Consider the following 17,102-nt stretch of genomic DNA (forward strand, 5'->3'; position numbering starts at 1 on the left):
CGCGGAGCGGCTGGGCCCGTGAGCCATGGCCGCTGAGCCTGCGCGTCCGGAGCCTGCGCTCCGCAACGGGAGAGGTCACAACAGTGAGAGGCCCGCGTACAGAAAAAAAAAAAAAAAATTTCAAACAGAGTCAAGTGAATACCCAAGTACCCACCACCTGGGTTCTATCATTAATGTCTTATTATACTTACTTTATTATATTTCTATCTATCCCTTCATCCTTTAACCTATTTCAATTTGTTAATGCATTTCAAAGCAAAGATAGGCTTGACTTTTGAAATGTATGTGTTTTGAACTGAGCATCCTGTATTTTCTGAGTGCAGAATCTGACAACTGTACATTGGTGCCCTGCCCAGACCCCCTTTAGTAAGATGGTGCAGCCATCCTGCAGCTGCAGTGGGTTGGCTTACCACTCACAGTTGCCCTCCTTCTCTGGAGAATAGCGCACTGCTGACGGAGCCACCTTGCCCACGTGGTTACCTATAGCCTTCAGCCAATGATGGACTAATGTGGGGAGGCAGAGTCTGTGCAAAGGGCCAGTCTCCTTTCCTCAAAGAGGGACAACTCCAGATGTTTATGTTCCAGAGGCCTCCCCACTGCACCCTCCACCTGGGACCAGGTCAGAGTTAGACTTGACCTGAGGCCACGTTTCTACTCAGTTCCCTCCCCTCCCTCCATCCTGCTTCACCCCATCCCTTACAGGCTTCCCCTGGGAGCACACCCTCAGTAAACCACACGCACCTGAATCCCTGCCTCAGGCTCTGCTTCTAAGAAACCTGACCTGAGGTAATATGTTTAGATGTACTTGAGAAGGTACAGATATCAGATATTACATGGAAGCCTACATCATCAATGTTAACTCTAGATGCTGAGGTTATAGGAGATACCTCTAAAATTATTAGTCTTCTCATTCATCTACCATAAACTTGCATTAACAGTGTATTGGGGCAAAGTTTTGAAAAACACCCTTTCCTCCAAGAGGATTCTTGGGCAGCAGACTCCTTCCTGTCTACTCTGCTCAGGTGTTTTAACTCCTCTTTCCTGAGTGTGAGAAGCTCTGAGAAGCCAAGCTACATCCAGAACCGTCTCAAAAAGAGCTTTTAGAACTGGGTCAACAGCCATTTCAGAGGAGCTCCAAGAAAACTGGGGTTCCAGATCTACCCTCTGGCCAGGAGCCTCAGCCCATTTTAGAGAAGGTCCTCAGGGCTCAGGGAAATGGACAGAATGCGGGGCCGAGGGGCGTATCCAGAGCTGCCTGTAGCTCAGATGGTGCCTTTGTGCTGATTGTAAAAGGCTGGCCCTCTGCTCAGCCAGGCGAGGGGGATATGGGCTGGATTCCGGCCTCCACCTGCGGGATGATACTGGAGTTGGCTTCAATCCCCGAGAGATGGCTGCATCACGGCTCAGAGCTCAGGAGACAGGACTCCTCATTTCAGTGCTGTTTTCACACACAAAACCTCGCCTCCCGTGGATGGAAGCTGTCCTCAGGGAAAACTCAACCCAGAGCCCAAGAGAGGCAAGGATTCAAGGGCCATGGCCTATGGGACAGTCTCATCTCCTGGTGGGGAGACTGGCATGTGTGTGCTCATTGATTTATGCTGTCACTGCTTGTCAAAGAGCGAACAAATCTGTAATCTAGTTTTCATTTGTGTAGCTGGATTCATGAACTTCTGACACTCCTGTCCTATTTCCAAGTTACCATTGTTTTCTTTGAAACTGAAGGGTCTATTTGACCCCCTGGCCACTGCCCCGCCCCCCAACAGCACACTCCTGATAGCACCTGATAGTCACAGAAGGACTGAGAACATGGGCTCTGCAGTCAGACTCTCTGGGTTTGCCTTCCGGCTCCACCTCTTAGAAGTTGTGTAACTTTGGGCAAATTACATAACCTCTCTGAGCCTCCTCTTCTAGCAGCAGTGCTAATACCACTGCACTGGACTGGTGTGGGGAGTTAATGCAGTGATGTTCGTACAGCACTCAACACAGTGCCTGGCACTAGGAAGAACTTAATAAATGAAGACATCATCATCTTCATCACTGACTAACCTCACTTCCCTTGGCCACCCCAAATCACCTGCTAAACTCTCATGTTGTCTCCTGCTCCCTGGGGCGGCCTTTGGGGTTCAGGGGCGGGTCTGCCTCAACAGCAGGTGCTAATGGTACAGAGAATAGAGTATTGTCCTCCCCGAAGCAGGATCTAGGAGGTAAACGCTTTGTGCGTAGCACAGCTGGACCCACCTGTGCTGAGCCAGGGACCTCCCTGACCTAGTGCCCTGTGTGTGGCTGGGCAGTGGCCATACACAGGCAGCAGCCAGTGACCTTGGCTGGACTCACCAAGCAGCCTGAATAGGACTCAGCCTAGTTTCTCTGGGCACGGACCCACTTCTCAGGTTCTGCATCCACATCTGGACCTCTTTGCACTTCTTTGGGCAGATTCCAATCTACTTTGAACTGAGATGCTTGGAGGCTCAGGAAGCGGTACCCTCCAAGGACACTTCCAGCCCTAACAATAGCTTCAAGTTCCTCTGAGTGTCTTCCTGTTCTGGATCTCAGCTCTGCTCTCCACGTCCCTGTCCATCAGCCACCCCCACCCCCTCCCCACCATTTCTTTTTTTTTTTTCCCTTTGGCTGCACCACACGGCTTGCAGGATCTTAGTTCCCTGACCAGGGATTGAACCCGGAACCCCTGCAGTGGATGCAAGGAGTCCTAACCACTGGACCGCCAGGGCAATCGCCCCCATCCTCATTTCTTCCGCAGAGACTAGCAGAGGCCTTGGCACATGGTGGGGCCTCGGATGCCCTTGACATCAGGTGAACAAATGGAGTAAATGACTCAGTGACGATGATGAAGATGATAGCTGCCATTTCTGAGATTTTACCACCTGCCAGGCTTGTGCTAAGTGCTTGACTTACAATATCTCACTTAACCCTCACAACACTTCTAGAAAGTGAGTAGCATGATTATCCTCATTTCACAGAGAAGGGTACTGAGTCTGAGAGCTTCATAGCCTGCCCAAATTCAAACACCATATAAAAGGTAGAGCTGAGGGACTTCCCTGGTGGTGCAGTGGTTAAGAATCCGCCTGCCAATGCAGGGGACACGGGTTCGAGCCCTGGTCCGGGAAGATCCCACATGCCACGGAGCAACGAAGTCCGTGCGCCACAACTACTGAGCCTGTGCTCTAGAGCCCGTGAGCCACAACTACTGAGCCCACGTGCTGCAACTACTGAAGCCCGTGCGCCTAGAGCCCGTGCACTGCAACAAGAGAAGCCACTGCAATAAGAAGCCCGTGCACCACAACAAAGAGCACCACAACTAGAGAAAGCCCGCACACAGCAATGAAGACCCAACGCAGCCAAAAATAAATAAATAAATAAATAAATTTTTAAAAAGGCAGAGCTGGGATTTGAATCCAGGTGTGCCTGACTACAAACTCCATTCTCTAAACCACTGTGTTATATATAATGCCCCAAACTGACGACTCAAAATCTTCATGGCTCAAAGGAATGAGAATCATATGAAGATTTAGGCAAGAGGCAAGACTCCAGGTAAGGTTGCTCTGTGGGAGGGTATAGACTGAGAAAAGGTGGAGCAGCTTAATGATAATAAAGCACTTACGGGGGGTTGTTATTGTACTATGCTCTATGTGATCATCATAATCCTACAAGCTATGTATCATTTCCATTTTCCAGATGAGAAAATTGAGCTTCAGAGCAGTTAAACAACATGTCATGGATCACACAGCAATTAAGCAGCAAACCCAGGATTTGAGCTGCAGTCTGTCAGCCCCAGAGCCCATAACTTACTCCTCCCCTTTAGAGCTGGGAATGAGCGGGCGAAGGAGGAGGCAGCGTTGACCTGAGACAGCTGCAACTGTGTAGTGGCGCACGCGTGCGCGCGCGCACACACGCACACGCACACGCACACACACACACACGCACACACACTCCCCACCTCCTTCCTCCAGGACTGATGGCCTTTCTAAGCACCATGGGATTATATAGTCAGAGACCACTCATGACCCCCTCCATTGTACAGTTGGGGAGCTGGAGGCCCAGAGAGGGTAGGAGCTGCCCACAGTCATAAACAGATCAGGGGCCAGGATCGAACCAAGGTTGCTCCCCGCCAGCCACCTTGCCACCCCTTCTCCGATTCTAGCCCTGGAACCTCTAGCTGCTGTGTGTACAGCTCTGCTCCTTTTCCCAGGCACTGGGAAAGGGGAGGTGCCTTCTGGGTATAAATAGCAGATGGAGATGCTTCTCTTCATCAGGGAAGTTAACCCTTGGGGCCCTGGACATAGAGAGATGCTTGCCTCCTGAGGGAGAAGGCTTGGTAGCTGTCAGAGCTGGAATGTTCCTTACAGAGCACCTAGACCTTGTTCCTCAAGTGTGGTTGGTAAGCCAGCAGCCGTGGCATCACCTTGCAGTGTGTTAGGAATGCAAAACCTCAGGCCCCATCCAGACCCACTCAACCAGAATCTACCTTTTAACAAGATGCCCAGCTGGTCCAGACAGTCCCCTCCTTGTGAAGATGGGAGAAGTGGCTCAGAGAGGGTAGTGCTCCTACCCAAAGTCACACAGCTGTTCCCTGACAGAACTATATCTAGACTCTGCACTCCCTCCCCTCCATGACTCAGAACGCTGCCAGGCTGGGACGCAGCCCCCAAGTTGTGCAGGGGTGGGGGAGGGGAAGTCAGGTAGCGATGTGCTCTTTCAGCGCCATCCTGCCCGCCCTGGGCTCAGCCGCTCCATGCAGCCTGCGTTCAGTCCACCCTGGGCAGGGGCTGCGTTGGGGCTGGCCTCGGAGAGGCCGGCGCTGCAGGTCTATGCAGGTGGGCAGGGCCACGGAGCCAGGCTGACTCAGCGTGGGGGTAGGTTTGGGGAGTGGGCTGCACCGGTCAAGGCCAAGCTTGGCCTATTTTCGTCTCTCTCAGAGCTTGGGGAGTTTTCCTGAAACAGCTTTTCTGAAGGAGGCTGCTGGCAGCGTGGGCTGGAGGGAAGGGGCCCTTCTTCACCTTCCCCCCCCCAACCAAGCTGCTCTCCGAGGAGTGCGGAAACCAAGACACACCCTTTCCCACCTCTATCGCCTCAGTCCCCGAGAAGAGAGCAGCTACCCGCTCCCCTCAACAAACACCTACCAGGGCAGGCAGGGGAGCTGGGCCAGGCCCCACCTCTACCCCTCACCCATCCCCCATGCTCACCAATGTTGGGGTGCTTCAGCAGGCGGCAGATGCGGGCTTCACGCTCCAGCTTCTGGTGGTCTGAAACACAGATGCCCAGGTGAGTCCAGGTGAGGGAGGAGCCTCCACCCATCCCATCTCTCCCTCCTCACAGCCTCCACCTCCCAGGGCAGCACCTGGGCCCCGGGCAAGCTCGTCCGCCTTTTGGGCAGAGCTTCTGGGTCCTCCAGGAAGGCAGTGGGCTGCAGCGAAAGGGAGGGAGGCTGGGTTTGCAGTGACGCAGAAGTCCCTTCCCCTCCCTTGGCTTTCAGGGCTCTCAAACGAGGGGCATCTCTTTCCTGTATCAGAGCCAAGCTCCAGGCAGCCTGGAACATCCCCACTCCCACAACAGGCTCCAGCTGCCCCTCCTCCAGCCCTGCCCCTCACACTACACCCCAGACGGACTGAACTGCTGAACTTCACCTCTCCAGGCACGCGCTGCTCAGCCCTCCCACTCTGGAGCCTTCGCACACGCGGTTCTCTCAGCTTGGAAAGCTCCCTCTCGGCCTCCCACCTGTTCCTCACCGGCTGTCATTCACTCCTACCCATCCTTCGATGTCGCCCTTTCCTGGCAGCCTGCCCTGACTACCAGCTGGTAGGGGCTCCTCCTCTGTGCTCTCGGGGCCCCTGGACAGCACGTCCCATTCTGTCTCAGGGAGATCGCTGTCCTTGAGGACGAGGACTTGGTCTCTGTTGTGCCTGTGGCATCTACCCAAATGCCTGGCCCATAGTAGGTGCTCAAGGAATAACTGAATGAAAGAACAAACGACTGAATGAACGAAACTTTCTAAGGGAGTGGGAATTCTCTGCAGGAGAAGGGCCATATTAATTCACAGAAGCCGCCTCCCGTGAGAGGAGCTGGGACCAGGGACACAGAGAGCCCCAAAGAATCTGCAGGTAGAACTTGGCCATGGCAGCCTCAGGGCTTACTCAGAGATCTCCCACCTGCTTCTCAGGACGTTTGTCCAAATCCCCTGGATTTCCCTGCCCACCTGGGAGAGAGGCCTTGCTTGGGGTCTGCACCTGTGGTCCCTGATACTGAGGCTGCTGAGAGCAAGCACACCCATGACCCCACTCAGTCCTCCCAACAGCCCTGGGCTATGGGCATCACTGTCCCCATTTTAAGCATTTTGCAATTTCCTTTTTGGTGCTTTTCTCCAATTTGGTATTTAATGCCTTAATTTTAAAAAACAAAACAGTATATAAAAGGAGCCAGTCGCAAATGTAGACTATGTAAGCCCTCATGACAGTCCTCTGAGGATGGCGCTACCACTGTGCTGGCTTTACAGAGGAGGGAACAGAGGTTCAGAGAGATTAAGTATCTGGCCCAAGGTCACACTGTGGTGAGCAGTGGCCGCACGCTTTGTACTCAGGCAGTCAGGCTCCAGGCGTAAGCTTTAAAACCTTAAGTCAGGGAGTTCCCTGGCGGCCTGGTGGTTAGGATTCCGGGCCTTCACTGCTGTGGCCCAGGTTCAGTCCCTGGTCAGAGAACTGAGATCCCGCAAGCCGTGTGTCACGGCAAAAAACAAAACAAAACAACAACAAAAAACAACCCGGTGCTGTCCCATTTTCCACACCCTGACTCATCACCACCTCCTCCACCTGCCCCCTATTCCCGAATGGGAAAATTGAGGCCCAGAGGAGGGAACTCACACAGACACTCAGAAGCGGAGCCAGGACTAGAACCCCTGTCTCTGAATGGCCCCTCCAAAGCAGGTGGGCACCAGGGAGGATGATGAGGATGGAGAAAGTCCCAGCCCTGTCTCCAGGCAGCCAGCTTCCCTCTCCCCTTCCCCCTCCATTAGAGGAATCACCAGCCATCCTCCAAGGGCTGCAGAAACCAAGATCAATACTAACATGTGGCTTTTCCATCAGCAAAGCAATTAAGACCAATCCTTCTTCCATAGAGTGGAAGCTCCACTCCCCAGCTAAAGGCGGCTACAGGCTAGGGGAGGGGAGGCTGGTCCAGGCTTAGGGGTATCCCCCGGTTCCTCTTCCCTCTCTGCATCCTTCCATATCCTCCAGGGCAGGGGGAGGAAAGCTGATTCCCAGGCAAAGGAGGGGGATCCCCATCCAGGGCTGGTCAAGGTCCATCCCTGAGCTGAGGAAGGCTGGACCCTCCCCAGCTCCAAACCCTGCCCCCCACCCACCCATCCCCAGCAGAACCAGAAACCAGGCAGCTCAAAGTGGGGCCTATCAGTGGGGGCTGGGGGCCTCCTGACCCAGGCTACACATTCAAGGGATAAAGGATCTAAATCCAGAATTCTGATGTTTTTCTCCACGCGAGGTCACCCGGGAGCAGAGGTACACTGACAGGATTGAAAGAAGAAAACGTTCGTCACACAGTTCAAATGTGTGCCTGGGGACTTCCCTGGTGGCTCAGTGGTTAAGGATCCACCTGCCAAAACAGGGGACACGGGTTCGAGCCATGGCCTGGGAAGATCCCACATGCTGTGGAGCAGCTAAGTCCGTGCGCCACAACTACTGAGCCTGTGCTCTGGAGCCCGCGAGCCACAACTACTGAAGCCCACGAGCCTAGAGTCCGTGCTCTGCAGCAAGAGGAGCCACTGCAATGAGAAGCCCGCGCACCGCATCGAAGAGTGGCCCCCGCTCACCGCAACTAGAGAAAGTCCGCGCACAGCAACGAAGACCCAACGCAGCCAAAAATAAATAAATAAATAAATTTAGTTTTTAAAAAAAGAAAATGTGCCTGGTTACCAGACCTCACTGCTGGAAAAGCTAGGAACTAATTCTTTTTATAAATCTTGTAATCATCTTGTGCATAGTACAATTACACTGCATTGCAAATTTCAGCGCTAAAATCATTAATTTGTTGAATGTAAACATGTACTTTATACAATAACTTTTGTAACTCTGAAATGTTTTCATTTTCTAATATGTAGGGAACCTCAAGAAACGTAGGGACTGAGTTCCTCTTGACCTCTGAGGCCTTGCTCCATTAGGCAGATGGAGAAACTGAGGCCCAGTGCTAAAGGAGCAGTCTCTTTATCAAAATCAAGGTGGTCATCAAGGTGATCAAGGCTTATTACAACTCAGAGCTCTGAGAAACTACTCCTGAACACTCCCCCCAACCCCCAGCCAATAGTCCTGGGCAGCCACAGACCTCTTATTAAAATATAAATTAGATACTGACTTCAAACTTGCCGACAGCTTCCTAATGTACTTATAATACAATCCAAACTCCTCACCACATCCAGGAAGACTGCTGGGTGCTGGGTCCGACCTCATCTTGGCCTTGAAGCTCCAGCCACACTGGCCTCCTTTGCGGCCTCAGGCACTGCAAGCCCCTTCCCACCTCAGGGCCTTTGCACCTGATGCGCCCTCTGCCTGGAACACTCTTCTCCTGGGTCTTCTCATGGCTGCCTCCTTTTCAGGCAGGTCCCAGCACAATGTCAGCTCCTCAGAGAGCTTCCCCGGCTGCCTTTTCTGAATGTCCCTCCAGCCCCATCACTTCCCCATTACCCTGTCTTATTTTCTTTGTAACACTCATTGCTACCTGAAATTACCCAGCTTACTTGTGTGTTTAATGTTCTTTTCAGTCTCCCTCCTGTAGAAAACAGGTGCAATGAGAGCAAGACCTTGTCTGTGGGTCTCTGCCTTGTTCCCAGGGCCTAGAGCCACACAGCAGCTTGTCCAAGTTCCCATAGCCAAGAAGTGGCAGAGCTGGGATTTCAACTCATGTTCATAATTACTGTACTATATTGCCTCCCGTTCTCATAATTGATAAATTAATCCATCCAGCTCAGTAGAGGCCCATGACGGTGAGGGGTCTGAGAGAAGCTAGTCTGCAGCCTCCTGCCTGGGTACCAGGAAGACTTGCTCCCAATGCCCATTATGATAAATGCTTTGTGAAGATTCTCCCTCTGTCCCTTGGGGCAGGCCTGGGGGCAAGATATTGGGGTTAAGGGGGCCAGCCCTGCCCAGAGCTCGGCAGGCAGCAGGTGGGTGGAAACTCTGGGGAGAGGTTCCTGGGGCCAAACAGTACCAGCAGGGCAGAGCGGGGCAAAGCAGAGCCCCGGGAAGTGCAGTCAGGCAGCCTGAGGGCTCTGCCTGCAGAGGGGGTGGGTTCTAGCAGGCAGGTGGGCAGCGGGATTCTGGCTAGAGGCACAGGAACCAGGGCAGAAAATAGACCTCTGAGTCTCGGAACAGAAAATGTCCCCTCCCCCCACAGGTCTTCAACAAGCCTCCCGATCCTAGGAAGTTGGAGAAATAATCCCGAGGGCCAGGAGTGCCGGGCAGGGGTGGGGAAGGAGATGAGAGAGACTGGAAAGACGTGTCTTACTGCCTCTTCGAAGGCTCCCTTGCATGGACCTGAAGCTCAGGGGCAGCCTGAATGATCTCACCCCGTGCTTCCCACCCAGCGTCCTGGGACTGATGGCCGGGGAGCCGAGGAAGTGACCCCTCAGCGCTCAGGTGGACAGTGGGGCTAACGGAGGTCGCTGTATGAGGGCCACTCACCTCTGGCGGCACCAGCCACATCCGCTTGCCCAGCGTGCCCTAAAACGTTGATGAATTCTGTGTGTGCCTGCCTGGCGAGGCTATAGCTAGGAAGCTTCCAGAGCCCCTGGCAGTGAGCTGGCGCTGAGCATGTACTGGCTGTTGTCACTGCTGACAGGACTTTTTAAATGCAAGAGCTTGGGCCTCCCCTCCTGAATCCCACACCCTCAGGGGTGGAACTGGGGCAGCTGTATTTTTCAAAAGGCCCCCAGGGGGATTTGGCAGGGACTGGGACAGGAAAATATTTTTACCTTCATTTCATGTCTTTATGGCTTCCTCGAATTGTTTATACTATGAGCATTTTATATAAAAGAGTAGTTTAAAAATAGACACAAAAATTCTCTCCGGGGTTTGGGAAACGCTTGATAGAAGAGGCTGACCCCGTGGAGAAGGGGAAGACACAGCTCCCTGGGGAGTGAAGCGACACCCCACGGGGGCGTGCCCCCCCTCTGGGAACTGCCAAAGTCACGGGGGTGGGGGGGGGGTGGGGGGAGTGCCAGCAGGAGAAGCTTGAAACGTGTTGGCAAATATTCAGCATCAAACCAGTCCCCACCCCAGGCACTGTGAGCGGCAAACAAAGAAACCTGCTAAAAGAAGCTCTGCCCCTCATCTCCTGCTGGGGAGAAACGCGTTGGCAGTTGGCAGACTTCTTCGGGAAGGTTCTCTCAGAAGCTCCCCACTCCCACCCTTCACATTCACCTAGGCCTGAGCGCCTTCCTCCCAGGAGCTCAAAGGCCCCTGAGATCCAGAGAGGGGGCAGTTACTGCACAGCCCAGAGTCTACACTGTCCCTGGAACGCTTAGTCACCTTCCAGAAAATAGGCAATGCTCCCTCCATGCCCCCCATATGCATCTGTCTCTTTCTGTCGTGTGCTTGTGTGGATGTGGCTCTGAGAATGTGGTGAACTGGCCCAAGATTCCCCAGAATCCAGGGAGGACCTTGGTTTCTTTCTTTCTTTCTTTTTTTTTTTTTTGAGATGTTTTTGATGTGGACCATTTTTAAAGTCTGTATTGAATTTGTTACAATATTGCTTCTGTTTTATATTTTGGTTTTTTGGCCACAAGTCATGTGGGATCTTAGCTCCCCTACCAGGGATCGAACCTGCACCCCCCACATTGGAAGGCAGGAGTGCCTTAACCACTGGACCACCAGGGAAGTCCCAAGACCTTGGTTTCTGACCCTCCCTCATTTTGGGGGCAACCCAACCAATCACCCCAAGCCGTGGCTCTAGTCCCGCCCCTTCTGTATCTCAGGGATTGCGACATCTCCCTTGATCAATAGTGATGTAAAGCACAGAGAGGGCACCAGACAGCCACTAGTCACACAGCAACGGCAAGGCAAGTCCCAGCAATTGGGTGAGGCAGCCCTCCTACTGGCCTTCCTGCCAGCCCTGGCTCCCTGCCCCCAGCTCTGGCCCTCGACCTTCCACAGGTCTCGCCCTTCCACGCCAGCGTTCATGTGGACTGTGTGGCACGGCGGGCCCTGGTCTTCAGAGCACCCCCCCCACCCCCAGCCCAGCCTCTCCTCCCTGAAGGACACTGGTCTGCCTATGGGCGGGGTTCAGTAACTAGGAGAAAGCACTGGGCTCCCAGCAACACTGAGCCAGAGAGATGAAAGGCAGCAGCACACAGTCCAACACGGAACATGCTGGGAGGCCTGCGGGGGACAGTGTGCATCCTGTGCCAGCCTCTGTGAAATCCACACCTGCTGGGCCCTGGCCCAGACACAGCTGCCACTATGCCAGGCAAACACCTGGACACTTCACCAATCCCTCACACGATGTCTTCCACACTGCACAAGCCATGGGCTGCACAGACCGCACGTGTACCCGCCTCACCCAACAGAACGTCCTCCACCCACTGGGGGTCCCCAAGGCAGCAAAGACCCACCATTCAGAGCGGAGATCTTTTTTTTCCGGTACGTGGGCCTCTCACCGTTGTGGCCTCTCCCGTTGCAGAGCACAGGCTCGGGACGCGCAGGCTCAGCGGCCATGGCTCACGGGCCCAGCCGCTCCGCGGCATGTGGGATCTTCCCGGACCGGGGCACGAACCCATGTCCCCTGCATTGGCAGGCGGACCCTCAACCACTGCGCCACCAGGGAAGCCCTAGCGCGGAGATCTTTGTAGATAATCCTCCCCAACGTGCTGACTATGGTCACCACCATTACCGCCCTAACCACATGCTAAGGGCGAGAAGCAAAGCTTCTGTGCAGGCGTTCCAAGTTTTAACATCCATACAAATCACCAGTGTCTTGTTAAAATGCGATTCTGGGGCTTCCCTGGTGGCGCAGTGGTTGGGAGTCCACCTGCCGATGCAGGGGACACGGGTTCGTGCCCCGGTCCGGGAGGATCCCACATGCCGCGGAGCAGCTGTGCCCGTGAGCCATGGCCGCTGGGCCTGCACGTCCGGAGCCTGTGCTCCACAGCGGGGTGGGGTCCGCGGCAGTGAGAGGCCCGCATACCGCAAAAAAACCAAACAAAAACCAAAACAAAACAAAAAAAAATGCGGTTCTGATTCCTTATATCTGGAATCATGAATTTGCATTCCTAACAGTCTCCTGGTGTTGCTGATGTTACTGGTTTAGGACCACTTCCTAATTAGAATTACCTGGGGATCATTTCCAAAACCCAAGTCGCAGCCCAGACTAATTAAATCGCAACCTGCAGGATCCAGGCATCAGGAGTGTTTGAAGCTCTCCAGGGGATTCCAGGCTTGGAAGCCACCGTCCAAGGGAGTATATAGGGACCAGAGGGTGGACTGGATTGGTTGAAGCTGAGTGCACTTGGAGTTCACGGGACACTGGTTGAGCCCCCAGACGCGTCGGGCGCCGTCCTAGGTGCTGGGCGTATGTAGGGAATGAGACCCACTTCCACCTTCTTGGTGCTCATGGTCATGAGGGAACATAGATATTAAACAAGGCACCAAGCCAGTCAATGGGATAGCTCCAGGTTGATAGAAAGCCACAAAGAGAGGAAACAGTAATGAGAGATATAAAATGGGGAAGTCCCCCTCAGGTCTGGGGGTCAGGGAAGTCTCTCCAAGGATGTGACATTGAACTGAGACCTGAAGGTTGAGAAAGAGCTATCCTTGTAAGGAGCCAGGTAAGAGCATCCAGGTAGAGAGAAAGGTAGGTACAGAGGTCTGGCGGTGAGAATGGAGGCAAGCGGCAGAAAAGCAGGGAAAGGAAGGCCTACCGAGCACCTTAGTCTTTACCTGCACGGGTGGATGAGGGGCAGAGAGCCTGGCTTGTGGGAGAGGCTGTGGCCTCCAGCCCAGACCCTCTAAGGAAGGAATATGGAGGTGTCTATTCTCATCATACCCACAGGAAGAAGAGCCCCCACCTCTGACAGCAGCAACATCCAGGCGGACAGACCCAGATCCTGGTTCTAACCCAAGGGGTAGAGGGAGGGCTGAAGGGAGGAGAGCCCCGGAGGGCAGGCCAGGCACGGATCCACCGCCTACCTCTGGCCGAGAGCTTCTTAGTGTTGATGATCTTGGCAGCATATTCCTGGCCAGCCAGCACCTTCACACACCTGCGCACCACTGAGAAGGCTCCCCTAGGACAGAGAAGGCAAAGAGGGTGAGGGAGGGCCCAAGGGCTGCGTTCCCAAGAGACACCACAGTTCGTGCAGCTGCACCGTGCTGGGAGGGAGCCCTCGCTCAGTGCTGCTTGGGCTCGTAGGGGCTGCTGGGGCCCGATTCAGGGACGGAGCAGGCCCGGAGACCCAGGCGAACCACTGGTAGTAAATCTTTAGGAGCTGGCCTCATGAGACATGAGACTTGTAGAGTCCTAATAAGTTAGGTTCACCAAATTCTAAAACATTAGAATCATGCAGTGTTAGAATCACAGAATCTAGGTCCCTGGAAATTTTCAGTTTTTTATTCTTTGAGTAGGTAACACATTGACATGGTTCAAAGTTCAAAAGGTACAAAAGTGTAGATAGTTAAAAGAGTCCTCCCCATCCCTGTACACTAGTCTCCAAAGTCCCCTCCCAAGAGATGGCCAGTGTTACCAGAGCATCTTTCCACAGATACTCTCCGCAATACTGGATACTGGACCTTGCATGCTGTTCTACATTCTCCTCTTTTTCAGAAATTTTTTTTTTTTTTTTTTTTTTTGGCGGTACGCGGGCCTCTCACTGCCGTGACCTCTCCCGCCGCGGAGCACAGGCTCCGGACGCGCAGGATGCGCAGGCTCAGCAGCCATTGTTCACGGGCCCAGCCGCAACGCGGCATGTGGGATCTTCCCGGACCAGGGCACAAACTCGTGTCCCCTGCATCAGCAGGCAGACTCTCAACGACTGCGCCATCAGGGAAGCCCCAGAAATTTTTTAGAGATCCTCCTTCTGTATTATAACATAAAGAGTTCCTATTGTAAATCAACTCTACTCCAATAAAAATTTAAAAATAAATAAATGTTTTTTAAAAAAGAGTTCCTCATTTAATCATGTGGCTGTCCTATAACTTACCTAGCCAGTCCCCTGTCGATGGGCAGTTAGGTTACTTCCGATCTATAGCTATTACAAACAGTGCTGCAATGACTAACCTTGTATGCGTGCATTACAATTACATTTCCCATGTGTATAAGTGTCTTCGACTAAAATTCTAGAACTGGTATTATTTGGTCAAAGGGTAGGTGTTGTGTGGTAATTCTGATAGATAATGAGAGATGATCCATCTTAGAGGTGTACCAACTTACTTTCGCACTAGGATGTGAGGGGACCATTTTCCTCCACCCTTGTCAACACAACGTGTTATCAAACTTTCATATCTTTGCTAGTGAGATGTGGAACGTGGTGACTCAGTGCAGATTTGATTTGGAATTTTCATATCAAGAGCGAAGCTGAGCAGTTTTTCATGTTTTAAGAGACTCCTGGGTTTTTATCTTCAACGTATTCGTGGCTGGGAGAACTTGGAGCAAGGGCTGTTGGTTTCACTGCTCATAGAAGACATTGTTGCCATGTGGAATGTGGCCCATTTCCCAGATTGTTTGATTTTTCGAGAAAAACTGGAAGTCTGGGTATTTTCGTGACATTTCCCAATTTTTAAATACTGGTACCTTATTCCAAAAAATTTAAACACAGTATTTTGCCAAACAAAACTAGTTTGAGGGCTAGATCCGTCATCTAGGTGCCATGTTATACCCTCCACCACAAAGGTCAGCTGGTCCAACCCCTTCACATCACAGAGGAGGCCCCCTAAGGGGCCAGACACTACCTGTGGTCACCACCATTACCACCTTAACCACAGGCTAATGTCAAGAAGCAAGTCTCCTGGGCAGCCTTCCCCAGTTTTAATGTGCGTATGAATTACCCAGGCATCTTGTTTAAAAGGCAGATTCTGATTCCTTAAGTCTGAGGCGGAGCCCAAGATTTTGAGCTTCAGTGTAGCTCAGGGTAGATTGATTGCTCAAGGTCACACAGGCCATGTCATGTCTAGAACTCAGGTATTTCCTCCCCCAGGTTTTTGGCTTCTCTTCCACCCAGGGAGCCTGCCGCTTGCTGGCCTGAATGCCCAGGTTCCTGAAATGGCCTCACCCCACCATATCCTCCAAACTTTGATCCCCTCTCCTAAGCACACAGGCAGGTCCAAGCCACAAAAATGAGGCTGATGGGAGCTGGGGCGGACGCTGGCAGGCACCGGCAAAGCCCGCAGGCTGGCGGAGATGCTTGCCCTACACACACCCCTGGGCGTTGTGTCACCGGCTTCTTCGTGTCCGTGCAGCATGAAGGGAATGGGTGGGAAACTGTGGCGAAGGATAAGTAAGAAAGATCTGGGAGGAGGGCTAGAGACCAGGAAATATGACCTCGTAGGAAAGCTGAGGAAGGCCAGAATTCATGGGCACAGCAACAGACTGTCCGTGGGGTGTGCAGCCCTGCCTGTCCTCCACCTGGAGAGAGCAGCAGACCGGGTGCCCCTCCCTGAGAAGCCTCCTGGCGACATGTCCCGCTGTTTGTGCTCCCAGAGCACCCCACACCTCCCCATCTAGCCTAGGACTGTGCTTGCTCGTTCAGCTTGTCTGTCCACCAGATGGAGGGTTCCTGAGGGCCAGGACTGGAATGTTCTCCACACCCATGCACAGGTACCCAATGCTACCTACCAACAGGGCCTCCATAAATGTTACTCTAGGAACAGGAGGCAGATTTAGGTGAGAGGTTCTCAAATGAGACGGGGAGAAGATTTCAGTCTGGGGTTTTAGGAATAGGAACAGGCATCTGAGGAAGGTGAGCACACTGGTCTCTCAAAGGTGCCCACCCTACCCAAACAGGGAGGTTTCTGCCCAGTGGGAGGCCATGATTCTCAGAAGCCCCAGGAGAGAGAATGTTTCAAGGGGTCACTTCTGGGAAAGGTTTTGTGAACTCCAGGGAGAGGAGGAGCAGAGAAGGAGGGCTTGTCTCACTCACCAGCATCTAGCTCATGCTTGGGCCAGAGTTGGAGTTTAATTAACTTGGATGGAGGGATGGATGGATAGAGTGAGGGAGAAAGGGAGGATGTGAGGCAGGGAGGGAGAAATATAATTTCTCCACTAGAGAAACAAAACTCCATTCTAGATAAAGACATTAGATCGATGGTTATCAAACAGGCTGTTTCAGAATGCCTTGGGAATCTTTTTTTTTTTTGCTGCATTGGGTCTTCGTGGCTGCGTGCGGGCTTTCTCTAGTTGCGGCGAGCGGGGGCTACTCTTCGTTGCGGTGCGTGGGCTTCTCATTGCGGTGGCTTCTCTTGCTGCAGAGCATGGGCTCTAGGCGTACGGGCTTCAGCAGTTGCTGCGCGTGGGCTCAGTAGCTGTGGCTCGCGGCTGTAGAGCGCAGGCTCGGTAGTTGTGGCGCACGGGCTTAGTTGCTCCACGGCATGTGGGATCTTCCCGGACCAGGGCTCGAACTCGTGTCCCCTGCATTGGCAGGCGGATTCTTAACCAATGCGCCATCTCTTTTTAAAAGATTCCCGGACTTCCCTGGTGGTGCAGTGGTTAAGAATCCGCCTGCCAATGCAGGGGACACGAGTTCGAGCCCTGGTCCGGGAAGATCCCACATGCCGTGGAGCAACTAAGCCCGTGAGCCACAACTACCGAGCCTGCGCTCTAGAGCCGCAAGCCACAGCTACTGAGCCCGCATGCCACAACTACTGAAGCCCACACGCCTAGAGCCCGTGCTCTGCAGCAAGAGAAGCCACCGCAGTGAGAAGTCCACGCACCGCAATGAAGAGTAGTCCCCGCTCGCGGCAACTAGAGAAAGCCCACACGCAGCCACGAAGACCCAATGCAGCCAAAAATAAATTTCAAAAAAACAAACAAAAAAACATATTCCAAGGCATCTCCCAGACCTACCAAATCAGAACCTTCAGATGCAGGCCCAGAAATCAGTA

General features: G+C 53.1%; 1 protein-coding gene across 2 annotated transcripts in view; it reads right to left on the bottom strand.

Moving 5' to 3' along the window:
- CAMK2A (calcium/calmodulin dependent protein kinase II alpha) overlaps window positions 1-17,102 on the bottom strand; it is a 65,458-nt gene that overhangs the window by 35,889 nt on the left and 12,467 nt on the right. For both annotated transcript variants that reach the window (XM_067732256.1, XM_067732255.1), the window contains exons 2-3: window positions 13,200-13,294; window positions 5,202-5,261 (exon numbers count right to left, since the gene is read on the bottom strand). In XM_067732256.1, coding sequence (XP_067588357.1) covers window positions 5,202-5,261; window positions 13,200-13,294 — 155 coding nt within the window. The remainder of the gene's footprint in view (window positions 1-5,201; window positions 5,262-13,199; window positions 13,295-17,102) is intronic.

This window comes from Pseudorca crassidens, chromosome 3 (assembly GCF_039906515.1).
Source record: "Pseudorca crassidens isolate mPseCra1 chromosome 3, mPseCra1.hap1, whole genome shotgun sequence".
NCBI classification, from domain to species: Eukaryota; Metazoa; Chordata; class Mammalia; order Artiodactyla; family Delphinidae; genus Pseudorca; species Pseudorca crassidens.